At 65.1% G+C, this 13,366-nt stretch overlaps 2 protein-coding genes and 1 long non-coding RNA gene across 6 annotated transcripts; 1 reads left to right on the forward strand and 2 right to left on the reverse strand.

Moving 5' to 3' along the window:
• Nucleotides 1-111: 111 nt before the first annotated feature.
• NDUFS7 (NADH:ubiquinone oxidoreductase core subunit S7) lies at nt 112-6,553 on the forward strand. Of its 4 annotated transcripts, none has more exons than XM_059159227.1 (9): nt 112-239; nt 992-1,025; nt 1,874-1,942; nt 2,422-2,539; nt 3,601-3,780; nt 3,854-3,900; nt 4,592-4,680; nt 5,289-5,381; nt 6,363-6,553. In XM_059159227.1, the coding sequence occupies exons 1-9, from the start codon at nt 224-226 to the stop codon at nt 6,458-6,460; spliced, it is 744 nt and encodes a 247-aa protein (XP_059015210.1). In that variant the 5' UTR covers nt 112-223; the 3' UTR covers nt 6,461-6,553. The 4 variants fall into 4 exon arrangements, with proteins under 4 accessions (XP_059015210.1, XP_059015212.1, XP_059015209.1 ...); XM_059159226.1 differs by lacking the exon at nt 112-239 and adding an exon at nt 306-614; XM_059159229.1 differs by lacking the exon at nt 5,289-5,381 and having other exon boundaries at nt 116-239.
• On the reverse strand, nt 3,780-4,592 carry LOC131823199 (uncharacterized). Its single transcript, XR_009350521.1, has 3 exons — nt 4,382-4,592; nt 4,143-4,242; nt 3,780-4,041 (listed from the first exon to the last, which is right to left on the reverse strand). It is a non-coding gene; the product is annotated as an uncharacterized LOC131823199 (long non-coding RNA).
• Nucleotides 6,554-7,067: 514 nt separating the features above from the next.
• On the reverse strand, nt 7,068-9,926 carry GAMT (guanidinoacetate N-methyltransferase). The gene is made up of 6 exons (XM_059159230.1): nt 9,684-9,926; nt 8,603-8,748; nt 8,371-8,434; nt 8,040-8,107; nt 7,771-7,881; nt 7,068-7,432 (listed from the first exon to the last, which is right to left on the reverse strand). Exons 1-6 carry the CDS (start codon nt 9,862-9,864, stop codon nt 7,292-7,294), a joined length of 711 nt encoding a protein of 236 aa, XP_059015213.1. The 5' UTR covers nt 9,865-9,926; the 3' UTR covers nt 7,068-7,291.
• Between the last annotated feature and the right edge of the window lie 3,440 nt (nt 9,927-13,366).

Consider the following 13,366-nt stretch of genomic DNA (forward strand, 5'->3'; position numbering starts at 1 on the left):
TGCCTCCGCGCCCCCGCGCCCCCGCGCCCCCGCGCCCCCGCCGGGCCCGCGCGTCCCGGGGGGGCTTCCGGGGCGCGCGGCGGGGGGGCCGTCCGCGGAGGCGGAACGTGGTGGCGCCGGGGCCCGGCTTCCGCGCCGCAGCCGAGCCGCTTTGGCAGGCGGCCCCGGGGACCCGGAGCGCCGGCGCGGACGGACCGGAGGTTGTTTGAAGGCCGCGGCGGACATGGCGGCTCTGGCGGGTGAGCGGGTCGGGGCCGCGGGGCTGCGGCTCTGGCGGGTGAGCGGGTCGGGGCCGCGGGGCTGCGGCGGGCGCGCGCTCGGGAGCGGAGCCCCCGCGGCCTGGGGCGGCCCGCACGGGCACAGGGGCCGGGGCTGCGCGGCCGGCGCTGGTCCGCGTCCCGGGGGCGCGATCCCGCAGGCCCCGAGGGGACGGCGCTGCCCGCGCCGCGAGCGCATCCCCGGCGCCGAGTCTGCGCCCCAGGCCGCGGGGGCCCCGGAGCGCCGCTGGCCGGCTCGGTCGTCAGGCCCAGCCGGAGGACCCAGCGGACCCCGGGGAGGCCCCGGTGTCATGGGAGAGAGCCGGGCGCCCCACCACGCAGATGGGGGTAGGACAGGTGCCCGATCGACCCCGGGGGACGGGAGGGCCCGAAACCCGCCCGTTAGGAAGGGCCGGCGTGGGCCCGCCTGGGGCAGGGAGCTCCAAGCGGCGGGACCGGCCAGTGCAAAGGCCCTGAGGCAGGACCGACACTGACGTGCGGAGGAACGGGAGGCTGGCTGGCCCGGGGGTGAGGTGGCCTTTTTGTCCGGGCAGGGGAGGGTCACTGTGTGGGTCCCATTTGCAGAGGCCCCTCTTTACCGAGCGTGGAATTTAGATAGACCAAGGGTAAGAGGAAGGGCGAGCCGGGCGTGGGGCTCCTGTGCAACCTCCTGGAGGCTGCCGGTGTGGGCTGCTGCCTCCCCTCACTGCCTGCCCCGCCGGTTCTCTCCGCAGCTCCCCGCCTGCTCCGCCGGATCCTGGCTCTGCGGTGAGTGTCTGCGTCTCCAGCCACAAGGCCCTGCCGGGGCAGGCTCGGTGGAGGGGGGGTGCTGGGAGGGCCCTCCAGCAGCATCAGGCGGCCAGGGGGGCCGGGTGGTGCCCACCTCCTGAAGGTGCCGTGGTGAGTCAGGCAGCAACAGGGACCGGCAGTGGACTGGCCGTCTCCTCCAGCAGCTGGCGGCCAGGCCCCTCCATGGGGACAGTCCAGGTGGTGGCAAAGCCTGCATTCACACCCACATCCACTCACGGCGCACCTGCTACCTGTCGCAGGGAGGCGTTTGGTGCTTCTGCTCAGGTGGCAGCCTCCCCTAGGCCTCCTCAGGTCAGGGAGGCTGGCAGTCCCGGGCCTCTCTCCGTGGACAGAGCCCAGAAATGGAATCTCCGGCGCCCTGGGGCAGGGGCATGGCGGATCTCGGGAGAGGCTCTCCTGATGGGGGCAGTGGGAGGCTTCAAGCAGCATGTGGCTGTGGGCTGACTTTGCCTTGTTTCCATAAGACCGTTTTTCTAGGAATCACTGCATTCACTGAAAAATAAAGGAGAAAATGAGAGAACTAGGAAATGGAAAGCAGACCCCTTTTGGACAGGCTCAGCAGACTTTCCATGAAGGGCCGGATGGGCTCTGTGCAGGCTGCTCCGCTCTGCCTTTGTGAAAACAGATCCGACAGGCAGAGATGGGTGGCTGTGGTTGTGTGTCAATAAAACTTTATTGACAAAAACAGGCAGAGGCCAGATTTGGCCCCTGGGAGAAGTGTCCCCATCCGTGCTCCAGCACAGCCCCTGTCACAGCGCCTCGGGGCACCCCAGGCTCCTCTTCATGTGCACCCCCTTTCCCTGCAGCTCCGGTGTGGGCGTGGCTACGCAGGTGCGTGGTGTCCACTCGAGTGTGGCCGCTGACAGCCCCAGCAGGTAAGGCCAGGCTTTCTGGGACCTGCACACACTAAAGCCCTCGCAGCAGCCCTGGGTGGCAGCAGGGCCCTCCCTCCACCATCAGGGTGAGGCAGCATGGAGCCCTGCCCTCGGAGCCCTGCCCGGCCCCGTCCTGCACATCCGAGACAATGGCTGTGCGACCCCAGACCCGCAGGGCCCTTGATTGTGCGTCAGCAGAGCTCAGGGACACCAGGTTCCCCTGGGGACACAGGCCCACGGGGGCCATAGCCGGCAGCCGTCATTCATGCGGTCATTGAGCATGTGCGTCCTGCTCTGGGCGAGTGCCGGACCCTGAGCGCCGGACCCTGGTGGCCCCCTCCCGCTGGAGCCGGCCCAGACCAGGCTGTGGTGCCGGCTTGCTGCTGCCCCCTGAGGGGCTGCTCCAGGCCCGACCAAGGTGTGGAGTGTTGGGGTGCCTGCCTGGCTAATGTTCACCCCCGGCGTGTGTTCCCATCCAGCACCCAGCCCGCTGCGTCCACAGCTGGAGCTGTGCTCCCCAAATCTGCCGCCCTTCCCAGCAGCCGGGGCGAGTACGTGGTGGCCAAGCTCGATGACCTCGTCAACTGGGCCCGCCGGGTGAGCCCCGACCCCCCGTGCTCCCCGGCCTCCTGCCGCCTGCTCCCACATGCTCCCCCTGCACACTGCGCCCGTCCTCTGCGGGGCCTGCTGACCCCTTTGTGCCCCTGCCCCGATCTGGTCTCTCGCTCCGCCCCAGGGAACACGACCGCCTCCCTTCTGTGGATTTCCTGTTTCTCTTTCTTCTTCTTCCTTCTCTTTCAATGAGGACGTGATTTTAACTGGGAAACCAGAGCGCGTCTAGAACAGGGGTTCCTTCCTGGGAAAAACCTGAGAACAGGCCGCCCCCAGGCCCCCAGTGCTCAGCCTGCACAGTCTGCGTGTTGTGTGTACGTCTTTTGCCTCCCCCTGACTCACAGGAGCGCCTCGCTCTGCTGGGGGTGCTTGGGGTCCGATCCTGCGTGTGTGTGTCCTGGCGTCCCATCAGGGTCTGTGGCTCCAGCACAGACATGGCCGCTGCAGTGTTGTCCTAACTGTGCACACCTGCGGGCTGTCCAGGTCGCCTTCTTGTGTAGCCCACAAGAGTGAGGCGGGCAGGACCCCGCGCAGGTCCCCAACGAGGCAGGGGCGGCAGGGAAGGCTCAAGCCGAGAAGCACCACAGGAGGGAGGCAGGCACCGAATGGATGGAGGAAGTGGTCAGAGGGCAGCCAAGGGCAGCCAGGAGGCCTTCCTGGAGGAATAGGCATTTGGAGTCCTTGAACCCTAGGACGTGTTACAAATGAGTCAGTGGCAGGGGCTGAGCCCCAGGGTCTCGACTGTGCGACGTGCGGCTTTCCCGGCACTCAGAGCCCCGCGCGCTGTGCCGAAAGCTGGGCCACTCACTGCTTGAATCACCGGTTAGCACTCATTTCACCTGGGCTCGGGACTTCTTCGGGAACGTGGCCGCCGGAAGGTGCTGGCCCACAGATGTGGCTTGTTTTCCCTTCCTGGTACCGCCCTGGGCCGGTGACCCTTCGGGGCCTGGCGGTGCCGTGGCGGCCGTGGGGAGGCCTGGTGGCCGGGCCCCGAGCTGCGGTGGGCCGGCGGCACCGTGCCCCGGCTGAGCGCCCTGCCCCCGCAGAGCTCCCTGTGGCCCATGACCTTCGGCCTGGCCTGCTGCGCGGTGGAGATGATGCACATGGCCGCGCCGCGCTACGACATGGACCGCTTCGGCGTGGTCTTCCGCGCCAGCCCGCGCCAGTCCGACGTGATGATCGTGGCCGGCACGCTCACCAACAAGATGGCCCCCGCGCTCCGCAAGGTAGGCCCGGCCCCGAGGCCCGCCGCCTGCGCCCCGGCCTCGAGCCGCGGCCAGACCCCACCGTCTCTTCCAGGTGTACGACCAGATGCCCGAGCCGCGCTACGTCGTGTCCATGGGGAGGTGAGTGCCCGCCTCGCCACCGCGCCCCTGCCTGTCTCCGCTCCCTCTGCCGCCGCCCCTCCCCAGGGCGCCCCTCCTGCGCTGCTCGGGGTCGCCCGTTCTGGCCCTGGCCCTGGCCCTGGCCCTGGCCCTGGGGCACGGCTGTAAGTGGCACCGCTCCGTGAGCCGTCTGCGCGCCCCTCGCCCCGCAGCCCGCCGCCCTCCCCGGTCCCTTCCCCGCATGCCAGCGGCTCCTTCCTCACCTCACTGTTCCGGGAGGTGGAGCTGGGGCCCTGCAGCGCCCCTGTCCAAGTGCACAGCTCTGGGACGGGCCACGGATTCACGGGGCTGTCCGCTGTAGCCCTAGTTCCAGAACATTCCATCATCCTCCAAGGAAACGTTCCCATCATCCCCCCGACCCCTCTCCTGGACCCCAGCCCCCGCGAGCCCCCTCCCGTCTGTGGAGGGGCCTGGTCTGGGCGTGTCACTTGTGTGGACTCACACCCCGTGGGGCCTCCTGCGTCTGGTCCCTCCCTGCGGCCGTGGGCTCGGGCTGTCCATTTGCTTCGGTCTCCCCGGTCCTCGGGTGGCCGTTCCTCTCTTCAGGGACTGCGCGTCCCCGTCCTGCCCATTCCGGGGTCTTCTTTGCCCCTGGAGGCAGGTGGGGGGGCAGGGGGGCGCCAGCGTGCACTCACCGTGCCGCCCCCTCCAGCTGTGCCAACGGAGGAGGCTACTACCACTACTCATACTCCGTGGTGAGGGGCTGTGACCGCATCGTGCCCGTGGACATCTACGTCCCAGGTAAGCCCGCCCCGTCCGTGTCACAGGCTCCCCACACCCCTGCAGGGGCTGCGGGCTCCCGCCCTTCCCAGGCAAACCGGTGTAGGCACAAGCAGAAGAGAGAAGCCCCAGTCCCTCCTCCCTTGTGCCCTGAAGGTCTCCCCAGCTGCAGAGTCTTGGGTCTTACCCAGCTGGGGGCCCCGGCCGGTGCGGGAGGAAGCCTGAGCCTGCGCTGGGTGAGGACGGCTCCTCGGCCGTCTGCGGACGCACTTTGCGTGGTTCCACACGGCAGACACAAGCCAGAGAGACGCAGTTAGAAAGCAGAACGGTCCCCGAGGTCAGGGCCGGGGTGCATGGGGTCTCGTTCTCATGAGGAGGGCGCGGCTCCCTTGGAGCCCAGGTCGCCGGGGTGGCCGTACGGCACAGATGGAAACGCCCGACGCAGTCACGTGCGTCGGGAAAGCGAGGAGCCTCTGCGATCCTGTCCCCGGAAAAGGACCGCGTGTCTGCATGAAGCCTGTGTCTGGCCGCGCTTGGGCCCCAGGGCCTCTGCCCTTCCTGTGTCGGAGGTCAGGGTTCAGCTGGTGGTGCTCAGTTGCAGACGGAGACCCGTGTTCCTGGGTTCTCAGTGCCCCCACAGGAAGCCCAACCTGAGCCCTGGCAAGGCGAGTTGAGTCGAGGACACTCGAGGCGCCAACTCCAGGCTGCCCGGGAAGGTTTAGGTCATGACACTCTGGTGCCCTTCAGAGGGACGGACATTTGCTGAGGGCCTTGGCCACGCCAGCCCCCGGGGTGTTGCCCATTGTGGGGTGCTGGGGCCCGTCTGGGGGGGTGGGCATAGGAGAATCCATCCTGCGGATAGAGGCCAGGCCCTGCCCAGCTGCCCCGTTGCCTGTGTGACCGAGGGCAGGTCTCCCCTCCGAGCCCAGCCCCCTGCACCAGGCGGGCTCTGGGGACAGCACTGCCAGATTTTGGGCCAAGGACCAGCTGTGCCTGTGGTTGTCCTTCCAGGCCACTCCCCCCTGGGAGGTGACCTGTCCCTCTGCTTCTGGTGGGGTGGTGGGGATGGGGGCCCCAGGGCTTCCCCTCCTGTGGGCCGTGTGGGCCTCCCTGCCCGGCCTGGCTGTCCTGCCCCCCAGACTCCCCCATCCCTCCCTGCCTTCCAAGGGTACTACCACCAGGGGCTAGCGTGGCCCAGGGTCAGCGGGCTACCTGTGCTTGTCCTCCCAGAGGCCCCAGGCCAGGTCATCGGGCTAGCGGACAGGGCAGCTGGGCCCAGAACGGGCAGCCCAATCGTCCTCACTGCCCATGGCTTGACTACCAGGGTCAGAAACTCAGTGGCTCCTTCCCTGTGATGGCTCGAATCCCCAGCCTGGACAGTACAGGCTAGAGGCGGTGCTGGAGACGGTGCCCTGGCCCCCTCAGACCCCTCCCTGGACATGGCTCTGCTGCCCGCTTCTGGTCCCAGGGCCCATGTGGCCTCCAGCTGCTGTGCCCAGCCTCCCCTTTGACCATCCCCATGGAGGCGGAGGCGCACTTTGCCAAGCAGCAGGGGTCTGTCAGTGGCCCTGGTGGCGGTGGCAGGGGCGGGGGGGGGGGCAGTTCCCGGCATGCCGGCACCGGTTGGGGTGGGGCGGAGGGCGCAGGGCGGGATCTGGCCACCCGCGGTGGGCAGGGAGACTGAGGCAGGGCCCATCCCGCAGGCTGCCCGCCCACGGCCGAGGCGCTGCTGTACGGCATTCTGCAGCTGCAGAGGAAGATCAAGCGGGAGAAGAGGCTGAGGATTTGGTACCGCAGGTAGCGCGGCCCGGCTCCGGCCCCGCTCCGGCTCCCGCGGCTCCTGCCGCCTGCCCCCCCCCCACCCCGCTCTGGTCAATAAACAGACAGAACTCCATGCATCCCCCTCCCTGTGTGACAGGTGGCTGTGGGCGCGCTGGGAGTGGGAGAGGGGGGCGCTGTGCCAGACAGGCCTAGTCCTGTGCACGGAGCCACTGAGGCCCTGCAAGAGGGCGGTGGACGGGCCGAGAGCCTGGGGATGGAAGAGCGGGTAGCCCCGGGACAGCGGCGGGCACCTGTGGAGGGGTGAGGCGAGGGTCCTGGGGTCAAAGGTTTTGCTTTGTTTAAGGCCCTCCCCCTGACCTGATGGGGTGGGACCCGGGACTCGGTGGCTGCGTAGCCCCGATGCGCACTGCCCGCTCTCTGCTTCAGTGGCCGGCTGGGGGACGGGCTGACAAGTGTCCATCCACTATGCCCCAGTGGTCCTATAGGTCTGTCGAGGGCACAGGGAAGCTCACGTGCTGGGGCAGAGTACCCCCCCAGCCCCGTCTCCCCGGAAGTCGGTTCAACAGATGACGATGTTCTACATGTGTACTGTTTGGAGGGGCAGGAGAAGTCACCACAAGCACATGTTTGCGCTGTCCTGCTGGTCGGGCAAGCCCAGGGCTGGCGTTTATTGGGTCCTTGAGGACATGGACAGGGAAGGTCAGGGAAGCTTGTCCCACTGCTGGTGTGTTTGGACTCAAACCCAGTACTGAGAGCCCAGAGCCTGCACTCCTGGCTATGAAGGCACTGAGTGGGGGCACCGGGACAGGACTGAAGCCCCCCCGGAGGCTGAGCCCGAGGCCCGGCAGGCTCAGTGCTTACGGACCAGGGGCACGATCATCTGCGGGAAGGCGTAGTAGCGGCACTCGGCCGGTGGGGCCAGCTCCACCAGCTCCACACCGATGTTCTCCCGCCTGAAGCCCGCCTCCAGTAAGGTGGGCACCTGCGTCTCCTGGTGGGGGTGGGGGGTGTCACTTGCAGGGCCATGGGACCCACTCTTCCCAGGACGGCAGTACAGTTGCCGAGGCCCCTGGGAGTCGGGATCGGCAGCCTGGCCACTGGCCCACAGAACCAGGAGAGCCCACGGCTGCAAGGGCCCCCTCCAGGCGTCTAAGCTCAGGGAGCAGTGCCCCACCGTGGGGCGTCAGCAGGCTGGCCTCCACACGTCGCCCACACAGCAGGGACAGCCTGCCTAACCCTGTAAGGTCCTGGTGGCTGGAGGGGGCCAGAGTGAGGGGCAGTGCAGGGACCTCTCCCCCCACCCCCAGCAGAGCTCCCAGGCTGCCGCACCTCAAACATGGTGACGATGTCAGAGTACTGGGACTTCATCAGCTCCCCCCAGGAGGTGAGGTTGCAGTAGGTCAGGAGGCCCCCGGGCTTCAGCAAGCGAAAGGCATGGTCCTGGGCAGGGGACAGCGGTCAGGAGGGAGGGCAGGGGTGTGGACAGAAGCCGCTTCCCTGGGGGTCTCCCACCTTCCCTGCCGGCCAGAGAAGCAGGGAGAAGGTGTGAATGCCCCACCCGCACTCGCCCCTGGGGTGACCCCCCATACAGGCCCTACCCTGATGAACTTGAACTGGTGTGTGTGCCAGGTCTCCTCAGACAGCGGGTAGGTGTCATACAGGATCCCTACACAGGCAGTGGGGGCCAGAGCTCAGGGCTGGGCAGTGGCCCCAGCAGGGTTGTGTGCACAGAGGGCCCGGCTGTGCCCTGAACTCTCGGTCTGCTGCCGCCCCCGGGGACCTTGTCTCCTGCAGCAGTTCTCTGGCATCCTCCACCCACCCCCCCAGCCGACACTACCATGCGCGGTCCTGACAAGGCCCGTCCTCGGGCCACGGAGCGGGGCTGGGGGCGGAACTTCAGGCAGCACCCCCAGACCCTTCTCCCCTTACCATCAAAGTGGCCATCGGGCAGGGCAGGGGCCACATCCTCCCACAGGCCTTGCAAGGGAACCACCTGGGGCCAGGGGGACAAAAAGAGAAGATGGAGGGTCTCTGGTGTCTGGCCTCTCCCCCTCCCCCGGCCGTAAGGGAGAGGGCAGGGGAGTTCCCAGGGGAGAATGCCACTTCCTCCATCCGCAGGGACCGGGCCCCCACGCCCTCCGGGGCAGGCAGGCGTGGGCACCTTGTGTGGCTGCCGCTGGGCCCAGGCCTGGAGCCGCTGGAAGACGCTGTCATTGCACTCGATGACCCAGTGCTCCTCAATGGGGGCCTCCTGCACCTTGGAAGCTGCGATGGCCATGCCGAAGCCAACCTCCAGCACCCGGCCCCCTGGGCACACAAAGAGCCCCGTATCACTCGCCAGGCGGGGGCTGGGCAGCTGCCTGGAGGAGGAGGCACAAGGCCAGGCGGGCACAAGTGGGCCGGAGGTTTGGAACACAGTAGCCCTGAGCGGGAACGGCGTGGGCTCTGGCCAGGGGCCAGGGAGGTGTGGGCAGCGGAGTTTACGCATGGCCCTGGGGGGGGTCAGACCCTGGACTTTGAGCCCCACTGGCCCTTATCTCTCCAGTTGGTTACTTTTCTCCACCTCCGACCCTTGCTTGCTACGATAAGGGGGTGCAGGTTTGAGGGCTCAGACCTGCAACAACTGGGGAGGAGATGGGTCCCCACTGGCCCAAAGACAGGCCGGAACACCCCAGCTAGGCAGGGACGCTGGGTGTGCTCATTCGCCAGGCAGAAGCACAGGTGCCAGAGGACCCATGCCCTGCCCCTGGGGACCCGTCAGACCTCCACCCCTGCAGCTGCTTCCCAGCCTCCGCTCCCCACCCCCAGCCATTCTTAGCACGGGCGGGGCTTCTGGGGACTCCGGGCCGCACATTCCCCGCGGATGCCTGGGCAGCGCCCCCGCCCCGCCCCGCCCGACCTCCACAGACCTCCTACCCCCACCTCACGCGGGGAACACGGCTGAGCTCCAGCCGAGGAGGTCGTCGTCGTCGGGCCCATTCCCCCGACCCAGCCTGTCCCTGTCTGCAGAGTGGGGGCCCATCACCCCGGGATAGGAGGTTCCGGTACTTAGGAGGCGCCTGCTGTGTGCAAGCCCGTGCCCACAGCACCCCCTTTACTTGCCCGTTGCCCCCCGCTAGCCTCATTTTGCGGGCGGGAAAACCGGGACACCGAGGGGCTCGATTGCACCTCAGCGGGAGAGCAGGCTGGACCCCGGATCAGGGCGGCCTTCGGCCTCAGTTTACCCCTGCGCGCCCGGCTACCTTTGGAGGTGGCGGCGGCCGCCAGCGCGTGCATGTAGGGGGTCTCCCAGCGCTCCATCACCGGCTTGCCGAGGATCTGCAGCTGCGTGTCCGCCGCGTCGTAGGCCGCGGGCGCCGCCTGCCACGCGGGGCTGCAGTTCTCGCCGGGGGCGAAGATGGGGGGCGCGGCGGGGGCGCTCATGCTGGCGGCGGGGCGCGCAGCCGGACTCGGCTCGGGACGCGCGGGCCTGGTCCGGCCGAGGCCTTGTGGGGCGGGGCCGGGGGCGGGGTCGGGGCGGGGCCGCACGCGGGGGCGGGGCCGGGCGCCTTCTGCGCGGTGGACCCGCTGGCCTGGGGCGGACACCGCGCGGAACGCGCCCTGGGCCCAGCCCCGTGACCAGGCGGCGCGCTCGCTCAATGTCGCGGAGTTGAGGCGATGGCCCGGAACGCCCTGCCTGAGACAGAAGGCCGCTCGGACCGGCTAGCCGTGGCTGTGGAATAGGTTGCCCCGGACATGGCCGCTTCCAGCGGCGCCCGTTTATCATCCCTTAGCTGGGTCCCCTGTCCCTCACCCTGTTGGAATGCTGCGGGCAGGGGCCAGCCAGTTGTGGGGGCGCCCCCGAGGCCGCCTCTAGGGAAGGACCCGCTTCCAAGCCTGGGCACTGGCTGTGGGTGGCGGGAGGGCCTCAGTCCACGGCTGCGTGGGCCTCCGCAGGCTGGCCACGTGCTTCATCAGAGCCAGCAGGAGAATCTGCAACGTCAGAGCTGTCCGGAGTCTAATCACAGAAGTGACCCGGTCCTCCTGGCCCGGCACAGGAGGGTAGGGATCACACAGGCCCCGGAAGAGCAGGAAGCCGGGGTCGCTGGGGAACTCTCAGAGGCTGCTGCCCCAACAGAGCCTGAGCGAAAGCGGGGAGGGGGCGGTCAGCTCAGAGCCTCCCTTGTGGCTTCATTGTCCCCTGAGATAAGGGACCTCCCGGTGGTCATCTCCATGCAACTTGGACTCCATCCCAAAAAGCAGCGACTGCACATTACGGTCTGGCTGGCAATTTAGCCAAACGGTTTCTGTTCCAGCTTCCTCTTCCTCTCCTCTCAGATGGGCCACACTCCTTCCTGCTCATGTTGGCAAGGGAGCGACACGAGGTCACTCCTTGTGAGAGACCCTAGTGTGTGCTGCGACTGTCTGCACTTCACAGACTGGAGTCCAAGACGGCAAGTGATGTCCGTGACGGGCCACAGCAAGGCTGGGCAGAGAGGACGCGAGGCGGGATGCATCCGATCCAGTCTTACCAGATTACATAGACCCATGTCACACATACACACACGTAACACGTACTGCTGATCACAAAGGGGACAGGTTCGGTCTGAGCGCTCACATGTTACAGAGTTGCCATCAGCCTGCAGAGCCCATCCCCCTGGTGTCCTTTTGGTATGGCTTAGGATGGTTTTTACATTTTTAAATAGCTGGGGGGGGAACCCAAAAGACTATTTTACAACACATGGAAGTTACATGACATTCACCTTTGTGCGTGGGCAAATAAAGTTGTATCGGCACGGAGCCAGCTCCGCTTGTTACCATCGGCACGCTGGTGTTTTCCAGCTGTAACGGTCCAGGTGAGTCATGGCCGTGAAACCTCATGCCCAACAAACCCAAAAATATTTACTTCTTTGTTCTGTACAGAAAAAGTGTGCCAGCCCTGCTGTGCGGCAATGGGTCCTGGGAAGTGATGGTCATTCATTCATCAGACACATAAGGAGTACCTTAATTTGGGGGTTCCATCCGGACTCCCTTGGAGCTCAGAGCCTACTGGGGAGGGGAATGAACAAGAATAAGTGATAAGTGGGGCACCTGGCTGGCTCCATCTGTGGAGTGTGCGGCTCTAGGTGTCAGGGCCGTGAGTTCAAGCCCCACGCTGGGCATGGCGCCTACTTAAAAAAAATTAAAAATTAAAAAAAATAAAACAGTAAGTGAATGAGATAATTACAAGCCACATGGCAACCATGACAGAACAGTCCTGTGGTTGCTGTCCAGTGCCTCTCTGCTTTACCCGCCAATATCCATGTTACTATATGTATGTGTATGTATGTAGTATACAAAATTATAACTTTTGATTTTTTTTTAAAGATTTATTTGACAGAGATGACAAGTAGGCAGAGACGTGGGGGGGTGGGGGAAGCGGGCTCCCTGCTGAGCAGAGACACCCCCCCCCCCATGGGGGGCTCCATCCTAGGACCCTGAGGTCATGATCTGAGCCGAAGGCAGAGGCTTAACCCACTGAGCCACCCAGGCATCCCCTCTTCTTACTTCAAAGACAAAACTTTTGAATTAAGAGGGATAGGGCAGATATTTGTACATTGTGTTCACAGCGGCCAGAGGTGGAAACCACCCAAATGTCTGTGAGTAGATGGAGGATAAACACAACCTGCCCGTCCATCCACACACTGGAATATCATTCACCCCAAGAAAGGGAGGGACCCTGTCTCCTGCCACCACACGGAGGGACTCGAGGACATGGAGCTCAGCAAGAGGAACCAGACCCAGAAGGACCTATCCTGCAGGTCCCCACTCCCAGGAGGGCCCCAGAGGAGTCCCGTTCGCGCGGAGAGAAGGGGGTGGGAGCGGGGGCTGGGGAGTCCGTGCTTCGGGGGACAGAGTCTCCGTTTGGGGGATGGAGAGTTCTGGAGACAGGGTGGTGTGAGGGCTTCCCGCCACTGAGTGGTGCACTTAGAGATGGTTATGATTTTGAATTTCATGTTTATTGTCCAGCATTTGAAAAGAGACCAAAGCTATATTTTGTGGATTGGACATGCATGTCTCCATGTTGGAAGTAAACTCAGAAGTGTCCACATACCTGTCATTGTCACAGCATTCACTCTGGGGGCACGAGGTAGGAAATGAGTCAGGAAGGAGGGAAAAACAAACTGGCTAGTTTATCTTTTTTTTTTTTTTTTAAAGATTTTATTTATTTATTGGACAGACAGAGATCACAAGCAGGCAGAGAGGCAGGCAGAGAGAGGAGGAAGCAGGCTCCCTGCTGAGCAGAGAGCCCTGAGATCATGACCTGAGCAGAAGGTAGTGGCTCAACCCACTGAGCTACCCAGGTGCCCGCTGGTTTATCTTTTTTAAAAGATACGGAGTAGGGACGCCTGGGGGGCTCAGTGGGTTGAGCCAATCTCTTCCGCTCAGGTCATGATCCTGGAGTCCTGGGATGGAGTCCCGCATCAGGCTCCCTGCGTGGCTGGGAGTCTGCTTCTCCCTCTGGCCTTCTCCCCACTCATGCTCTCTCTCTCTCTCCCTCAAATAAATAAATAAGATTAAAAAATATATACACACAGTAAACATACAAAGCCCTAACACGTTTGCCCCCGTGCCAGGTGCAGGACTCCGCTCTTCCACCGGGCACCCCGCCTGAACGGTCAGCGGACCTTCTAAGTAGATTGTACGCCCACCGCAGAGCTGCTGACTGAGCCAGCCAGGCACCCGGCGTCCACCTTTTCAAGAATACATTATTAGAACAGCTGGTGTCTGGCTTCCGTCACTTGACCGCATCCTGTGTATTTCACCCGGGCCCTCTGTGGGTTCCTTGCGCGGATGCCCGTGGATGGACGTGCGGGTTCCGACGCATTTCCGGCTCCTCTAACAGCTGGGAGCATCCCGGGACTTTTCTGCGCTCACGGTGGGGCCCGCATGTGCGGGACACATT

This window comes from Mustela lutreola, chromosome 2, assembly GCF_030435805.1.
Source record: "Mustela lutreola isolate mMusLut2 chromosome 2, mMusLut2.pri, whole genome shotgun sequence".
Taxonomy (NCBI): Eukaryota; Metazoa; Chordata; class Mammalia; order Carnivora; family Mustelidae; genus Mustela; species Mustela lutreola.

Bases quoted from the DNA above. Each gene is read 5' to 3' on its own strand.
- NDUFS7 (XM_059159226.1), top strand. From the start codon at position 569: ATGGGAGAGAGCCGGGCGCCCCACCACGCAGATGGGGGTAGGACAG. The intron at 4,681-5,288 runs GTAAGCCCGCCC...CTGGGTTCTCAG, and splicing joins CGTGGACATCTACGTCCCAG to TGCCCCCACAGGAAGCCCAA. The intron at 5,382-6,362 runs GTCATGACACTC...CCCATCCCGCAG, and splicing joins GGCTGCCCGGGAAGGTTTAG to GCTGCCCGCCCACGGCCGAG.
- GAMT (XM_059159230.1), bottom strand. From the start codon at position 9,864: ATGAGCGCCCCCGCCGCGCCCCCCATCTTCGCCCCCGGCGAGAACTGC. The intron at 8,749-9,683 runs GTAGCCGGGCGC...TTGTGTGCCCAG, and splicing joins GGCCGCCGCCACCTCCAAAG to GGGGCCGGGTGCTGGAGGTT. The intron at 7,882-8,039 runs GTAGGGCCTGTA...TCCCCTGCCCAG, and splicing joins ACCAGTTCAAGTTCATCAGG to GACCATGCCTTTCGCTTGCT.